Source organism: Elgaria multicarinata, chromosome 4 (genome assembly GCF_023053635.1).
Source record: "Elgaria multicarinata webbii isolate HBS135686 ecotype San Diego chromosome 4, rElgMul1.1.pri, whole genome shotgun sequence".
Taxonomy (NCBI): domain Eukaryota; kingdom Metazoa; phylum Chordata; class Lepidosauria; order Squamata; family Anguidae; genus Elgaria; species Elgaria multicarinata.
Window position 1 is genome coordinate 118410839 of NC_086174.1, and position 18681 is coordinate 118429519.

The 18681-nt window shown below is 42.5% G+C and overlaps 1 protein-coding gene across 1 annotated transcript in view; it reads left to right on the top strand.

Annotated features, from left to right (window-relative positions):
- Nucleotides 1-2479: 2479 nt before the first annotated feature.
- Nucleotides 2480-18681, top strand: part of LOC134397970 (glutathione S-transferase-like) — an 86587-nt gene continuing 70385 nt past the window's right edge. The window contains exons 1-3 of the mRNA XM_063125065.1: nucleotides 2480-2655; nucleotides 3584-3635; nucleotides 6440-6572. Coding sequence (XP_062981135.1) covers nucleotides 2569-2655; nucleotides 3584-3635; nucleotides 6440-6572 — 272 coding nt within the window. The 5' untranslated portion in view covers nucleotides 2480-2568. The remainder of the gene's footprint in view (nucleotides 2656-3583; nucleotides 3636-6439; nucleotides 6573-18681) is intronic.

The window sequence follows — 18681 nt, forward strand, 5'->3', positions numbered from 1 at the left end:
CTTCTTCCCCCCTCCCCGTTGCCCTGTCCCCCGTCCTTCCCCCATCCCCCGTTCGCCATGTCCATGGCCTGTCCCCCATCCTTCTTCCTCCATCCCCATCCGCTATGATTGTGCCCTGTCCCCCGTCCTTCCTCCCCCATCCGCCATGTCTGTGCCCTTTCCCCCGTCCTTCTTCCCCCCTCCCCGATGCCCTGTCCCCATCCTCCTTCCCCCATCCCGTCTGCCATGTCCATGCCCTGTCCCCATCCTTCTTCCCCATCCCCTGTCCGCCATGTCTGTGCACTGTCCCCGTCCTTCTTCCCCCCTCCCAGATGCCCTGTCCCCGTCCTTCCTCCCACATCCCCCGTCCGCCATGTCCGTGCCCTGTCCCCCGTCCTTCTTCCCCCCTCCCCGATGCCATGTCCCCGTCCTTCTTCCCCCATCCCCTTTCCGCCATGTCCGTGCCCTGTCCCCCAACCTTCTTCCCCCATCCCCCATCCGCCATGTCCATGCCCTGTCCCCCGTCCTTCTTTAATTCTCGGCTCTTTGCAAACCCCCCCCTTTTACTTGAGAGATTTGAAAAAAAAACCCTTTTATTTGAAAAGGAGGGAGGGAAAGCAGGGGGGAGAGAATCAATCCAGCCTGCCCAATCCAGCTTAACACCTTGGTGGAGAAACCAGCCCAGAGAGCAAGTCATGAAGCAAAGGTCGAAAGTACAATAGACCATTCTTTCATTCAACCCAGCAGCCACGAAGCAGGAGGAGGCAAGGATTTGAATTTGAAAACATGCCCCTCTCTTTTATCATCAATACCGCCCCTTGCAAACATGCCCATAGAACATTGGATTGAAAATGCTGGATGAAAATACATGTTGAGGGTAGCATGTTGTCCTTTTGCATTAGTGGAAGAACTGGACTTTCTCCACACCAAAGAACAACACTAAGGGGAGGTGGGGAAGCGAAGACAGGACATGGACAATGTCATCTGAGTCCTTTGCACACAAACCATGTCAACAGTGGGCTATAATGCTGGTGTGATGGAGTTCTTAATGCCACCAACCTGTGTACACATGCTGGAGAGAAACTAGTCTCAATGAACACAAGGGGGGAGCATGCATATGCCTGGGCAGGGAGGTTTCTTCTTTTCCATCTTACGGGGTCAGACTATATGCCCTGTCCATTTGCAGTGCTGAGAATGAGAGGAGCTTTGGAACTAGTTATCCGCCACAAGCCCAAGTTGTTTTTCTTGATCAGTCTCTGCCAGCAGCGTATAGATAAACTTGGGATTTTTTTGCCCAGCGTTCATCACTGCACTTGCTTACACTGAACAGCATTTGCCATTTTCATGCTCATTCCTGTAGTTTTGAGAGTTCCTTTTGGAGGAGCTCTCCAAACAAATCCTTTTGGTTTTAACCACTCTAAATACTGTGATGTCAGCAGCAAACACAGCCACCTCCCTGTTCATCCTTCACTGTTCACCGCCAACAAGCTATCGACAAATTAAAAGGTACTGGGCAGGATTTACTGTATACTACTGCTTTAAAGCGCTTTATAACAGTTTTGACAACTGTTGGGGCCCAGGACACACTGCATATACAGTTTTCAAAATGTTTCTGGTCCTGATACAGATCCTTGGGGGACACCCATGTTTCCATCTCTCCTCTTTGCTTTCTGTTTTACCAGTTACTGGTCCATAAGAGGATCCCTGCACTTATCCCATTGCTGCTAAGTTTGCCAAGTCTTGATTTTTTCAAAGACCTATTGGAAGTCCACATCTACTGGAACATCCCTGTCCACACTTTGTAACTGTTTTAATCGTAGGCTTTACTGTGCAATTCAATGCATGTCAGAACTGACTCAGAAGGAGGTCTTATTGAGTTCAATAGGACTTCCTTCCAGCTAAGAGTGCACTGGACTGTAGCCTTAATTACTGTTTCTTGCACCTACACAGTGCACTCCTATACATGTCTCCACGGAACTAAACCCCATTGGGCCTGTTCTGACAACATGCTATGCCAGCGTTAGGCTGCTAACCCCTTTGCAACAAATGATTAGTGAGCGTGTTTATACTGTGGTTATGTAGCCACCATGGATAGGAATGGTTCACATGACACACTAAGCCATAATGTTTAGCTCAAAATGCTTAACCACCATGGCTTAGCGTGTCATCTGAACAGGGTCATTGACTTATTCTCAGTGAGTATAGGATTACATCCACAGGTTCCTTAATCTGTGGTCAATGAACTAAAAACTGCTATTCCGGGCATAGAGATTTAACAGTCTTGTGGAAAGAAGCACCTGTTGAATTCTGCCTGATATGTAACTGTCTAAGGTGCAGGAGCCATGGCATAAAGTGACAGCCTCTTATTTTCAGATGGTTACTTGAGGGAGACCTTTCCTGCTAACTTTTGCAAAGCAGGGGTTCTTTTGTTTAACTAACAGCCTGTTTGATTAATGATTGTCTCTGTGCCCACCCACCCCCGGATTTTCTTCTCCCACCACCATTTTAGGAAATCCACAATATTATTCTACTGCAAAGCCATTTTATTTACATTGTGTTCTGCTTGACTGACTAAAGGCTACCCAAAAGATGGCTGGGAAACCCAAACTACACTACGCTCGAGGGAGAGGGAAGATGGAATCCATCCGCTGGCTTCTTGCAGCTGCTGGAGTGGAGGTTTGTGTGACCATAAAGAGAAAGGGAGGCCATGCTGGGAGAAAGGACTAGAGGTCAGAAGGACTAGTGGCCTTTTCTGCACATAAAGTTGTTTCATCAGAACTTGCTCCATTTCTCAATAAATATGTTTCTCAAGCACAGGATGAACAACACCAGGATATCACAATTATTCTTGTAACTTGGGGAAAATGTTTATATACACACAACCGAGGGATATAAACCACCAGTTAGAAGCTTTTGATCCAATGAAGTTTTCTACTGGCTTGAATGGGAGAGGACGCATCCCCCATGTCCCCTGAAAGTCTGCCCTGGAACACTGGGGAACCCTCTGCAACAGGGAGGGGCAGCTCCCCACCCACCCATTGCCAGTGGAAGCGTTCTGAGTGGAATTTTGCTTGGAGATGCAACCCAAAGTAATCTTTAACGTATTTTTAATAATGCCATAAATAAGGGAGATCAATAGTTCTCCACACTCACAGAGGGAAGAACAAAAATAAATAAGTGCCTGGGAATGCTTACAAGTCATCAGTTGATTTGGTCTCAGTTCAATGGATTGGACTTGCTTTCTTTGGAGGTAATTTCCAGTTCTATGATCCTGTGAATAGCATGGCTGACTTGCACACTGAAAATGAAGACCGTAAAGTATTATGATCTGCCCAAGCACATGAGTTCTACAGAAACAAAGTTCACTTTCACCCTAACATTCTTTCTGAAATGAACATGCAAATAAGAAAAATGTGCAACGACAGAGTGCAAAACATGAAAGTCCTTATAGTTTCTTGCAGTTTTTCCAAATATTCCAAGAGGTGTCAACTGCTATTAAACTAAAATAAAAGATGTGTATGCATTAATCATTCTCTTTATAATCATCCATGAGTTGTAGAACATGTGGGGAGAAAACGCGTTTTGTTCCCTTGCTCTGTTTCAGTTTGAAGAACAATTTCTAGAAAAAAAGGAAGACTTGGAGAAATTACGTAGTGGTAAGTCTATAGGAGAATATCTGGTATGTGTCTGTAAGCATTTAAAGAAAAAATCTATTCATCAATGCTGTATGTTAGGAGCAGAGCCAGAATATATAGATCATCTTATTCACAGGTAAAGAACTGGCTCAATTCCATTTGAGCTGCACAAGCAATAGAGTGGGAGTTAGTACAGTTGAATCATTGAATCATAGAATAGTAGAGTTGGAAGGGGCCTATAAGGTAGGGTGACCATATGCCCGGATTTGCCCGGATTTGTCCGGTTTTTGGATGACAAATCCGGGAGGGGGAGGGTAAATCCAGATTTTTCCAAAGAGCAGCTCTAATTCGAATTAACTAAAATGCTTATAACTCTGTCATTTTTTAAGATAAAGATATGAAACTTGGCACGTTGGTAGCTCTTAGGAAGGGCTTTAGTCATACCAAATTTGAAACAGATCTGTTCATCCATTGTTTTTTTAGATTTTTTTTTAAAAAATTAGGTTTTAAAATTATTATTTTTAAACTGTCATTTTTAAAGATAAAGAGATGAAACTTTGCACCTTGATATGAGTTAGGTAGTGCTTTACCCACACCAAATTTGAAACAGATCTGTTCATTCATTGATTTTTTAGGATTTTTTTTAAAATTGAGGTTTTTAAATTATTATTTTTAAACCGTCATTTTTAAAGATAAAGAGCTGAATGTTGGCACCATGATAGATTTTAGGTAGGGCTTTAGCCATACCAAATTTGAAATAGATCTGTTCATCCATTGATTTTTAGGAATTTTTTTAAAATTTGAGGATTTAATTTTTTAAAAAAGTATATTATTTTTAAAGATAAAGAGATGAAACTTTGTACCATGATTGCTCTTAACAAGGACTTTTGCTATGCCCAGTTTGAAACAGATCCATCCATCCATTGAGTTTTAGGATTTTTTAAAATAGTTTAAGGTTTTAAAATTATTTTTTAAAAATGACATTTTTAAAAGATAAAGGGCTGAAAGTTGGCACCTTGATAGCTCTTAAGGAGAAATTTAGCCATGCCAGGTTTGAATCAGATCTGTTCATCCATTGTTTTTTTAGGATTTTTTTAAAAGTTCAAAGTTTTAAAATTATTGTATTTTAAAACTGCTGGAGCCATATCCTTCGAACTCAGGTTGTCAAACCTCCTCTTTGGGGTTTTGCATATTGAGCAGTTTCAGCCCTTGGCATTAAGGGGATCTCCAGTCTTTAGGTAAACTGCCACAACACCCACCCTAATGTTAGAGTAGAGAAACTTGTGACAATTATACACAAGCTTTTTTAAAAAAATTGAAATTAAAAAAAGCCAGCCATCCGGCCGGCCAGTGGCAAACCCTATTAACAACAACAGCAGCTTGCAATGAGTGAAGACACAGTCAGAAAAGATATTTGAGGGAAGGGGAGACTGTATCACACAAAGCATAGCAAAAGCTTCAAAGTACAGCAAAACCTACAAAAGGTTTACTTATTTTTAAAGATAAAGAGATGAAACTTTGCACCATGAAAGGATTTAGGTAGAGCTTTAGCCACACCAAATTTTAAACAGATCCGTTTATCCATTGATTTTTAAGGAATTTTTTAAAAATTGAGGTTTTAAAAATATTATTTTTAAAATCATCATTTTTTAAGATAAAGAGATGAAACTTTGTACCATGATAGGATTTAGGTAGAGCTTTAGCCACACCAAATTTGAAACAGATCTGTTTATCCATTGATTTTTTAGGAATTTTTTTAAAAATTGAGGTTTTAAAATTATTATTTTTTAAACTGTCATTTTTAAAGATAAAGAGCTGAAAGTTGTCACCATGATAGCTTTTAGGTAGAGCTTTAGCCATACCAAATTTGAAACAGATCTGGGGCCAGTAGCAAACCCTGTTAACAACAACAGCGGCTTGCAATGAGTGAAGATACAGTCAGAAAAGATATTTGAGGGAAGGGGAGAATGTAACACACAGAGTATAGCAAAAGCTTCAAAGTACAGCAAAACCTACAAAAGTAGGAGTGAGTGAAGTTAATTTCCGATACGTTGAATCTCTCACTTGTTCTTTATTTCAGTGATTTTAACATTAAGATGCTATGTAGAACAGATTTGTCTTAAATGTGTGCTGTAAAATCAGACATGTGACCAAGGCTATGTTCGGGTGGGCACGCCCCCTTGGTGCTGGACACGCCCCCTTGGGGGCCGACCATGTTGCCCTCCTTTTTGGTTTCCAAAATATGGTCACCCCATCGAGTCCAACGCCCTGCTCAATGCAGGAATCCACCCTAAAGCATACCTATAGAAACTGTTTCTGGGCCCAGTTCAATGGCCTGGTCTTGTGGTTTAAGCACTTCACAGCTTAGGCCCAAGGCATACATGAAGATCCTCAATGGAAGGCCTCCTGTGTGTGCTCCCACAATCTCAAGTGAGGCAAGCAGCTAAAGGAGGGGGCCTTCTAGGTGGTAGCACCCCAGTGTTGGGCTATTTAGTTGCAATGTTAATCCTGCTGACTGGTTTATGCTGCTCCCCCCCGACCCCCCCCCCCCCGTTCTGGCTTTTACATCATCATTATTAGTATTTACATTTTCATTGTTTTACTGTTTTTGTAAACTGACCTGGACAGTACAGAAAATATGAGCAGTAAATAAAATTAAGATACAATCTATTAAGATACGATTTGTATTGAAGACTTCAATGCTTACATTTTTAATTTTATACTAGGCAGACTGTATCAATCTGAAGTATTCAACTGAAACTTGATAATCTTTTTAAAATTAAATTTATAAATTTCCCTCCCCTACTTTTTTCCCCTTTTCAAAGACAGATGGCTGCTCTTCCAGCAAGTGCCCATGGTAGAAATGGATGGGATGAAGATGGTGCAGACACGGGTCATTCTCAGCTACATCGCCGGAAAATACAACCTCTACGGGAAGGACCTGAAGGAGAGAGCCCTGTACTGTGTCATGGCTGTGCTTATTAACATTTTAAAATTTGCTTTAGTGTTATTGTCAGAGTAGAAACATAGCCTTTAATTGTGGTTAGAAAAACATGGTACACATCAAAAATCTTATGTCTGCATCTCCATCTTCTCAGATCTGACTCACAAGCAAATCCAGGCTATTGCTACATGGGGATAAAAGCTGTCCCATAAGGGTGTGAATACAAAATGAACACACCTCCTATGGGAGGCATTAAATTGAGTGACAGAGAATGGCCATTGGAATACATTAAATGCGTGATGAGTTTCTGCCTATAATGATTGCGCAAAAATAAAGGGCAACTATTTAGGACAAGAGTGGTTAACACGTGGCTCTCCAGATATTTTGGTCTACAACTCCCATCATTCCTCACCTGGCTGGGGCTGATGGGAGTTGTGGGCCAAAAGGTCTATTATTATTATTATTATTATTATTATTATTATTATTATTATTATTACTAGCTGTACCCTGCCACGCGTTGCTGTGGCTCAGTCTGGTTAAATTGAAAAGAAAAAAAAGACAAAGCGGATGTTTCTAATATGTTTAATTTCACAATGCTTGTGGATATACAATATTTTTAGTTGTTCCATTGTCTGTGTAGATATAGAGATTGTCTGGTTTGCCGACTCTAGAACACGCAACATGTAATTGTCCATGTGAGAAGCAATCTGTGTCTAGATCTAAACCGTACAATTTTAAAGATTGGCCCTGAGCTTTGTTGATGGTGATTGCAAACGCCAATCGAATTGGGAATTGCAATCTCTTAAATTGAAATGGCATATCTGTTGGAATCATAGGAATGCGAGGAATGAGGACATCTTCACTTTTGAAAGGTCCTGTCAAGATTGATCTCCGACTATAACAAATGCCACTTCGTCTATAGTTGGAGCATTGAATCTTCGCACATGTTCTCCAGCAGGCGTTTTGTCAGCATGAATAACAATCTTGTGTGTATCAGATGGCATCATGTCAATTGCTGTTTTGAACAAATGTACTAAATTGTTTTTTTCGTGAAGTAGCTGTTGCAGTTTTGAAACGATGGACCTTTTTATGCCGGTATAACATGCAAATTGACGGAGCTATCGAAAGGGGTGTGAATGGGGTGCCCGATTTTCATAAATTCCCCAAAAATCAGGGGATGATGGGACTGCCTTGAGTCCTGGCATGTGTTTGTATCCCTGGATAAGCTGTCATGGTGGCAAGTTTGAGGTTTCTAATGTACAAATTGACGGAGCTATCGAAAGGGGTGTGAATGGGGTGCCCGATTTTCATAAATTCCCCAAAAATCAGGGGATGATGGGACTGCCTTGAGTCTTGGAGTGTGTGTGTATACCTGCCTTTTATATAACACTTTCATAGTGGAATACCCTGCTTGGTGTAGATGAGCTCTCGATCAACTATTTGTCAGTGTAGGCCAGTATTGTCTACTTTGAGATCAATGGGTCTCTAGAGGTGCTTCCAGATGGGTCACTCTTAGTTCTAACATTCAAAAGGCATTTTGCAGCAGCTATTGCCTCCTTAATTAATCTTTGTAATAAGAAAAAGACAGAAGTGACTAGAAAACATGAGAGGCTTACAAATGGAATATGGCAGGACATACTTCTCCAAAATCATCATCATAATAATATTATTATTATTCATTCTAAAGTGCATAATGTCATACCAGGCGATGTACACTTTTCTTTAAATAGTCCCCACAAGCTATCCAATTGCTGCATTCGCACTCTGTGAACACACAAACCCGCCTTATAATCATGTAGCTTGTCATTTCTTAGAGTTTTACATGTCATCGTCCACTCACCTGCAGCAGAGGGAATTTAGAGAGAATATCAGGCTTCTCCTCTTCCGTCATTAGAATAGCTTCAAGCAGATGAATGTCTGCCCAACTAAGCTTGTTACCAACAAGGAAGTCTTGTCTGTGGTCTTTTAAAACCTATCGTGCATAAGGAAACAAATACTGAGGGTATGTAAGACAACAGATTCATGGTGTGGATGGATGATTGTTGCTTCTTTGTGCAAAATGGAGAGATAGGGTCTAGCATACTATTAGCTGCTTAACTTTTTCATTCAAATATAAATTGGACACACTTGCATCTGTCCCAATGGACAAGTTCCCAATAAATCATGAACAGATGTGTGATAACCTGCCCAGGAGCATTTGAACATTGAAGTGCTTCCATGTGGTTTTGCTGCTTCAGAACAATGGAGAGCCAGTATGGTGTAGTGGTTAGAGTGTTGGGCTGGGACTCAGGAGATCTGGGTTTAAGAGCTTTATCACACCAGCGTTATACTGTGCAGTCACTGCAAATTGCGTGCAAAGGACTCCGAAGATTTCCAGCTAATAATCTGCTTTTATTGTGAAGTACTCTGAAGTTTTCCAGTTTATAATCAGCTTTGACTGTGAAGTACTCCCATGCATCCTGCTTTAATTGTGCTATAAAGGGAAAAGAATCGAGGTATTTTGCTAGTAGTTTTCAAGCGTGTTTTCCGAGCGGCCACTGGGCGCAAGAGCAGGGTTTGATATGAATTAAACCAATGCTTAGATCTGCGTAAGCTTTAAAGATAAAAAGCTTCATCCCACGTACCTGCTTCCCTCAGATTATCCCGTAGCGCTAAGCTTTTGTGGTTGTTGTTGTTTTTGCTACCGGATGATAGCGATCCTTTGTATACCAGGAAGTGAGTTTAAGGTGGGAAATGTAAAAAATCATAAAAAAACAACGGATGACCCAATTCAATTCAAATTTGGTATGCTTAAAGCTCTCCCTAACATTTATTACTGTGTCAATTTTGGTGGGTTTAACTTTAAAGCTTATGCAGATGTAAGCATTTCTTTAAAATCCTGCTCCTGGGCCCCAGCTGCGGCTCGGAAGATACGCTCAAAATGTAGTGGCTAAATACGGTGAATCTTTTTGCTTTATTGCACAATTAGGGCATTTAAGGATGCGTGGGAGTACTTCACAATCAAAGCAGATTATAAGGTGGAAAACTTCTGAGTCCTTTGCATGCAATTCGCAGTGATTGCACAGTATAACGCTGATGTGATAAAGCTCAAAGACTTCAAAATTGGCACAGTAATAGATATTTATCTTCATCCCACATATCTGTTTCCCTCGAATTATTCCCTACAGCACTAAGCTGTCGGCATTGTTGTTGTTGTTGCTAAATCACACCCCAGGCGGCAGCGCTCCTAAGATACTTTGCAAAGGGTTTAAGGGGGAAAATGTAAAAAAAAATCATTAAAAAATCAATGGATGACCCAATCCAATTCAAATTTGGTATGCTTAAAGCTCTCCTTGATATCTATTACTGAATTGGGTCATGCATTGGTTTTTTTTTGTTTTTGTTTATTTTTTTTTTACATTTCCCTCCTTAAATCCTTTGTAAAGGATCTTAGGAGCGCTGCTGCCTGGGGTGTGATTTAGCAACAACAACGCTGAGAGCTTAGCACTGTAGGGGATAATTCGAGGGAAACAGGTACATGGGATGAAGCTTTAAGTCCCCACTCAGCCATGAAGCTCACAGAATAACTTCGGGCCAGTTACTGAGTCTCAGCCTAACCTACCTCACAGGGTTGTTGTGAGGATAAAATGGAGAGGAGGAGGACCATGTATGCCACCTTGGGTTCCTTACAAGTAAAAATAAAATAAAATAAAAAGCAGGATACAAATCTATATAAATAAAAATGTAAATGTTCGTTCGAAACAGACGTTATATATCTGAAAGTTCTTCACCGATTACTTTGAAATTTTGACACAACGTTGCATTCGAATACGCGAGCATTGTTATGTAACTATGTTCTATATGGGGTCAAAGGTTTGTCTTAAAATCGAAGAAATAGTCCTCCTCAAAACCAGTCCTGCTGATCATTGTGACATCGCCAACCAGTAGGCCAATCCACTGCCTCTGCCTCCTCTCTTATTTGCATGTTCTCTCCTATTTGCTCTTATAGGTCATTGTGACATCGCCAACCAGTAGGCCAATCCACTGCCTCTGCCTCCTCTCCTATTTGCATGTTCTCTCACAATTGGCTGAGTGAATATAGATGTCACACCTGTGACAGTTACACGTTCTGAAGAAAGGTAACTGCCAGGAGTTTCCGCTAACCTCCTCACCGTAAAAACATCCTTTTTTAAAAAACCAAACAATTTGCTTTACTTCATCCAAATAATGCCTCACATAAGATCATACTTAGGTTGTCGTACTCGCAGAGCGGAAGCACTGCGACGAGAAATTGCAAATCAGACTGAGGAAGAACGGGTATCAGCAAATGAGAAAAAAAAAGAAAAATAATGCCTCAAATACGTGCCAAGGAACCAGCCAAGCAATGTTCAGCCAGACTTGAGAATGCACGATTGCGAGCATGGCAATCACGTTCTACAGCTTCAGATCTGCTTTGTTCTCAACAGAATGAACGCGACAGGCTGAGAGTGGCTGAAAGACGTCAACGAGAAACAGCACATCAGCGTCAAACACGACTCCGTGGTAAACAATCACACGATTACAATTGCCTTGCATTCCGGTGCAACCCAGCTGATGATTATAGTTTGAGGCGGCATGTTCTCATCGGCACTATGACTGAAGTGTGTCCACCATGACAGCTTATCCAGGGATACACATGCATGCCAAGACTCAAGGCAGTCGCATCATCCCCTGATTTTTGGGGAATTTATGAAAATCTAACACCCCATTCACACCCCTTTCGATAGCTCCGTCAATTTGCACGTTAGAAACCTCAAACTCACCACCATGACAGCTTATCCAGGGATACACACGCACGCCAAGACTCAAGGCAGTCCCATCATCCCCTGATTTTTGGCGGGGCTCTAACCTCTAACACATCACCCATAACACTAATTCACACCCCTTTCGATAGCTCCATCAATTTGCATGTTAGAAACCTCAAACTCGCCACCATGACAGCTTATCCAGGGATACACATGCATGCCAAGACTCAAGGCAGTCCCATCATCCCTTGGTTTTGGGGGAATTTATGAATATCCAACACCCCATTCACACACCTTTCGATAGCTCTGTCAATTTGCAAGTTAGAAACCTCAAACTCAGCACCATGACAGCTTATCCAGGGATACACACGCACGCCAAAACTCAAGGCAGTTGCATCATCCCCTGATTTTTGGGGAATTTATGAAAATCGGGCACCCCATTTGCAGATGTGGACTGTTCTCTGACATTTGGACAGATAAAAAAAAGGGAAGTGGGCACACTCACAGATGCCATCTAGACCCACAATCATGCCAAGGTACAAGGCAATCCCATCATCCCCTGATTTTTGGCGGGGCTTAAACCTGCAGACAGCTCAATGGGGCCATTTCAAAGGAAATCCCAAGATGCCATGAACTGGGGAGTAAAGATCATCAACCTAATATGAATCTTGTTCCACACTTGAAAAATGGATTTGGAACTTCCAAAACTCCAAGTGAGCGCAGGAAGGACGTCTCCCCTGAGTCAAAGCCAGACACAAACCATCCCTGCGAGGTGGGCAGGGGAGGAGGGAGGGAAGGCGGGAAGGCAGCAGACATTTCTGGGGGCATAAGGAAGTGAGCCAAGGATAAGCCAGTAATGCACATAAAATGGAATAAATAAATAAATAAATAAACGAAGGAGGGGTGGAATTAAAAGCAGCAGTGTTGCTGAATAAACAACAAGAAGAACTTTTTTAAAAAGGCTATATCTGTCTTTTACCAGTAAGAGGGGGACGTGCCCAGGGGAGGGGGAATCATCGGCCAATTTAACTGGTCCTTTCTAAGAACCAGTCTTTTAAGAAGCAAAGCTCTCACTTCAACTCATGAAAGGCATTGCTCCACCGGTTACTCTCTTTGGAGGGCTCTAATGGCCCTCCAAGTGCAGGAGAGAGTGAGGGCATGTCCACATGGCATGCCCTAGGGGAGCTCATCCCCTTGCACCACATCTTTTCAGTTGTTCCCCAAAGTTAGGGTGGGTAGCAGTGCTCTCTTATTATTGGCTTAGTATATGATTTCAGGTTGTGTTTGTGCATTTGGTGGGGCTACTGTTTGAAAAAAAAACCTGGGAAAAGTCCATTCAGACTAAGTTACCCGTTTTGCCTATCCCCTCCTCCAACTTTGGGATCATGTGATCATGACCGGGAGTTGACTCTGCCCCTCAGCCCTTCGGAAAAGGTATTTTTCCCGCCGGTTTTTAAAAAAATTCTAGCAAGCGAACCGCAGCACGCAGAGAGCTGAGAGTAGGCTCAAAATGACCCCCAACCACGACTCTCTAAGCACAAGAAGTTTCAGAAAGATAGCTTCAAAAACAACACAGTTATCCCCTTTTCTTTTCCGCAATGCAATCCTATGGGTGAAATGTTTCAAAATGGCGATCGGATCGGTCCGCGGAAAGAGGATCGCTCCGAAAATGGGCGCTTCTCTTCGCCTTGCTTCTAGGGGTCCGCTGTCCGCTTCTACTCCGCCTCTGGGCAAGGCAGAGCAGGCCAATTCGCTCCTGCTTCTACGCTTCTAATCGGAGCGGAGCACATGCCTAGTTAAAAATACCTATCCCTGTACAGAAATACAGGCGGATCAGACTGGGAGCCCCAATCCTTGACTTGATATTGACCAATAGGGATGACTTAGTGGATAAAGTGGCAGTTACAGGAACTCTGGGGGAAAGTGACCACATCATACCTGAATTCTTGATTATGAAGGAGACAAAAGTTGAGTGTAGCCATACACGTAGTCTGGATTTTAGCAAAGCTGATTTTAATAAACTCAGAACTATGATAAGTAAGGTCCCATGGCAAATGAGCCTAATGAGAAAAGGAGTGCAGGATGGGTGGGAGTATTTAAAAAAGGAAATTTTAAAGGCACAGTTACAAACAATTCCAACAAGGAGAAAAGATAGAAGACAACAGAGGAAACCAATGTGGCTCCACAAAAAGCTTAGAGATGACCTGAAAACAAAAAGGGATACATATAGGAAGTGGAAGGAAGGCCAGGCTACAAAAGAAGAGTACAGACAAGTGGTGCAGAAGTGCCGAAATGGCGTCAGGAAGGCTAAAGCTCAGAATGAGCTGAGATTAGTGAGGGATGCTAAAAGCAATAAAAAGGCTTTCTTCAGATATGTGAGTAGTAAAAGACAGAGGAAAGAAATGGTGGTTCAACTGCTTAATGAGGATGGCAAATTGATAACAGATGACAAAGAAAAGGCTGAAGTGCTCAATTCCTACTTTGCCTCAGTCTTCTCCCAAAAGCAGGTCTATGACCCCACTGGAAAAAGTGAAGCAGAAGTTGAGGGGGCAGGATTACAGTTTGAGATTGATAAACAAATGGTCAAAGAACACCTAATTTCCTTGAATGAGTTTAAATCTCCAGGGCCCGATGAACTATCCTAGAGTAATGAAGGAGCTAGCGGAAGAACTCTCAGAACCTTTGTCTATTATCTTTGCAAAATCATGGAAGACGGGTGAGGTGCTGGACGACTGGAGGAGGGCTAACGTTGTCCCTATCTTCAAAAAGGGCAAAAAGGAGGAACCTGGGAACTACAGACCAGTCAGTCTGACATCCATCCCTGGGAAAATTCTGGAGCAGATTATAAAGAAGTCAATCTGTAAACACCTTGAAATCAATGCGATGATCACTAGAAGCCAACATGGATTTGTCAAGAACAAGTCCTGCCAGACTAATTTGATCTCATTTTTTGATAAGGTAACCTCCCTTGCGGACCGTGGGAACCCTGTGGATGTCATATATTTTGACTTCAGCAAAGCTTTTGACAAAGTACCACATGACATTCTGATTAACAAACTAGCTAAAAGTGGGCTAGATGGAACAACTAATAGGTGGATTCACAGTTGGCTACAGAATCGGACTCAAAGAGTACTTATCAATGGAACCTTCTCAAACTTGGGAGAGGCAACGAGTGGCGTGCCGCAGGGCTCAGTCCTGGGCCCAGTGCTCTTCAACATTTTTATTAATGATTTGGACGAGGAGGTGCAGGGAACGCTGATCAAATTTGCAGATGATACAAAATTGGGTGGGATAGCTAATACCCTGGAAGACAGAAACAAACTCCAAAGGGATCTTGATAGGCTGGAGTGCTGGGCTGAAAACAACAGGATGAAATTTAATAGGGATAAATGCCAAGTTCTACATTTAGGAAATAGAAACCAAAGGGGATGCTTGGCTCAGCAACACTACAAACGAGAAGGATCCTGGAATTGTAGATCGCAAGCTGAATATGAGCCAACAGTGTGATATGGCTGCAAGAAAGGCAAATGCTATTTTGGGCTGCATTAATAGAAGTATAGCTTCCAAATCACGTGAGGTACTGGTTCCTCTCTATTTGGCCTTGGTTAGGCCTCATCTAGAGTATTGCGTCCAGTTCTGGGCTCCACAATTCAAGAAGGACGCAGACAAGCTGGAGCGTGTTCAGAGGAGGGCAACCAGGATGATCAGGGGTCTGGAAACAAAGCCCTATGAAGAGAGACTGAAAGAACTGGGCATGTTTAGCCTGGAGAAGAGAAGATGGAGGGGAGACATGATAGCACTCTTCAAATACTTAAAAGGTTGTCACACAGAGGAGGGCCAGGATCTCTTCTCGATCCTCCCAGAGTGCAGGACACGGAATAACGGGCTCAAGTTAAAGGAAGCCAGATTCCAGCTGGACATCAGGAAAAACTTCTTGACTGTTAGAGCAGTGCGACAATGGAATCAGTTACCTAGGGAGGTTGTGGGCTCTCCCACACTAGAGGCCTTCAAGAGGCAGCTGGACAAGCATCTGTCGGGGATGCTTTAGGGTAGATTCCTGCATTGAGCAGGGGGTTGGACTCGATGGCCTTGTAGGCCCCTTCCAACTCTGCTATTCTATGATTCTATGATTATATGACTGCAATTCCCATCATTCCTAGTTGACATTGTACTCCAATGCATCTGGGACTTATCTACACAGGGAATTTACTGCAGTGCAGTTCACCTCCCACACAGCCATGACACATGATGTCACCCCCAATTTGTATCAGTCCCAAGTTTTCTTGTCATAAAAAACACATTTTTACCAAGTCCATTTGTGATGGAGGAGAGGAGTTCATCCATTGAGGAGTGGAGTTAACCCATTCCTCTTGGCTATACCCTCCGCTGACCAAGTTCAGGGTTTTGTGGGTTTTTTTAAAAATAGTTTGCTAATGCCTTAACTGAAGAGTGAATGCGAAGGTGCTTCCCCTCTTCCCTTGTCTTTTGGGGTGGGGTGGGGTTTGGGGAGTTTGGAATGTATTTTCAAGTCTTCCTAATTCTCTCATTTGGCTTTTTTATTTCTTTGCCCCCAGAAATAACTAGCTGAAAACGTATCAATATACATGTTTGCGCAGAAGTAAATCACATTTTCTTCAATGAGGTTTACCCTTCAGAAAGTCAGCACTTACTTTTGGGATGGCTCTTAAAAAAAAAAAAACTCCTCTCCTTCACACCATTGCAGTTCCAGATGTGCTTAATGGATGTAAAAAGGAATAAAAGAGGGGTGGGAGGGAGGAAGGAAAATTGTTGATGTCCCGAGACTCTGCCTATATAGCCAAATTAATGCAGTTTAAGATTACTGTTACCTCACAAAAGCAAGATTTATAGAAAATCTACACTGTAATTGCCCACCTATACCAAGTGCACAAAAATGTTATATTAATGTGGTGAAATGATTTATTGCCATGTAGTACGCATAATTGTACGAAGTATAATTGCCTGGACAATTCAATAAATGATTTTCTTTCTCTGCTGTTTAACTTTATTCATGTGTACTCCTTGACAATTTGAACCTCTGTGAAACAAGGATTTTAGAAGCACATCCCACTGATTTCATGTGCTTAGATCACAACTAAAGTGCTTTTCCTCCTTGGTTTCTGAAATATACTAGAACCAATTTAAGATCTATCACTGCTCTGCAAAACTTCATCACCTTGATCCACAATCTATGCTGTATGGTAGACACTGATTTAAAGGAACTCTAAAGATGTTTATATGGAAGTAATTCCTACATTGGTACCTATTCATCTATCCAAAACAGCTTGGCTCTTTGGACCTTCTTTGGCCATTTCTACACCAGCCTGATAATGTGGGCTGGTCAAGGCCACGTCCCTGTGCATCCAAATGATAAGTACTCTCTGGGAAAATCCAATTCTTCCCGCAGTCTCGGGATCATCCAGAGACCGTGGGACATGTGGCCACCCATCCAGGCTTCTTCCCTCCTCCCCACGACTAGGGGGGAGCAGGAGGAATCCAGGGTGGGGGGGGAGCAGGGGTTGGGTGCAAATCAAATCAATGAAGAAGTGCATGCCTCTGCTTGCTGTGCATGACAGGAGATCTCCAGTTTATCCCATAATCAGTTAACAAGTTAAGAGTCAGCATATTTCAGCTCACTGCCAGCCAGGACAAAGAAATGCCAGGTGAAGCAATATTTACGCAATCAGAACAGAGTTCAAGTAAACTGGTTTATGGCTTTGCCATTCATTTAATCCCAATAAACTGGGTCACTGGGGGGGGGGAGGAACCTTTCTACAATGTTCTATTTTGCCTCAGACATTATATGAATAAACTTGTTTTTTAAAAATTATATATAGATTCCTCTTCATTGCAAAGAAAGCATAGTGAATGCAGGTGCGCTCTTATATGACACTCTTGGATGAGACCAATTATCTGGATCCATTTCAGTCGGGTTTCAGGCCTGGTTTTGGCATGGAAACAGCCTTGGTCGCCCTGCATGATGACCTATGTCAGGAGAAAGACAGGGGGAATGTGACTCTGTTGATTCTCCTTGATCTCTCAGCAGCTTTCGATACCATCGACCATGGTATCCTTCGGGAACATCTTGCTGAGTTGGGAGTGGTTCCACTCCCACTTGGCTGGTCGGTTCCAGAGAGGAACATTGTTCAGCTCTGTGGATTCTCCAATATGGGGTGTTGTCCCCCATGTTGTTTAATATTTACATGAAACCATTGGGTGCGGTCATCCGGAGTTTTGGAGTGCGTTATCATCAGTACGTTAATGACATGCAGCTCTACTTTTCCTTCTCATCTACAACAGGTGAGGCTGTGGATGCACTGAACCAGTGCTTTGCTGCAACAATGGACTGGATGAGGAATAATAAACTCAAGCTCAACCCAGACAAGATTGAGATGCTGTTAGTGGGTGGTTCTTCTGACAGGATGGAAGGTGCTCAACCTGTTCTGGATGGGGTTGCACTCCCCCTTAAGGGGGTTCTCCTAGAACCATCTCTGTCACTTGAGGCCCAGGTGGCCTCGGTGGCATGGAGTGCCTTCTACCAGCTTTGGTTGGTGGCCCAGTTACGCCCCTATCTGGACAGGGATAACCTGGCTTTAGTTGTCTATGTTCTGGTAACCACCAACTTAGATTACTGCAATGCACTCTATGTGGGGCTGCCTTTGAAGACAGTTCAGAAGCTGCAGCTTGTGCAAAATGCAGCGGCCAGATTGTTAACAGGGACCAGTAGGTTCGAACATGTAAGACCGACTCTGGCCCACTTGCATTGGCTGCCTGTACATTTCCAAGGCCAATTCAAGGTGCCGATTTTAACCTATAAATCCTTACACGGCTTGGGACCACAATACCTGATGGAACGCCTCTTCCGACATGAACCTACCCACAAACTACGCTCAACATCTAAGGCCCTCCTCTGGGTGCTCACTCCAAGGGAAGCTCAGAGGATGGCAACAAGGGTGGTCCCCCCAATTGTGGAACGATCTCCACAATGAGGCCCACTTGGCACCAACATTGTTACATTTTTGGCACCAGGTTAAGACTTTCCTTTTCTCCCAGGCATTCAACAGCATATGCTGAGTTTTAACTGACTCCAATAGCTCTGGCCTGGCTGAGTGTTTAAAATTGTTTTAAATGTTAACTTTTTATATGTTTTTAAATTTTGTATATTGATTTTTAATGTTCAGTCTTTTTAATCCAACCTTTTTAATCTTTGTAAACCACCCAGAGATCTTCAGCTCTGGGGCAGTATATTATTATTATTATTATTATTATTATTATTATTATTATTATTATTATTATAAGGCAGTCATACAAACTTTAGTAGTTCTCTTTCTGATTTCAGCAA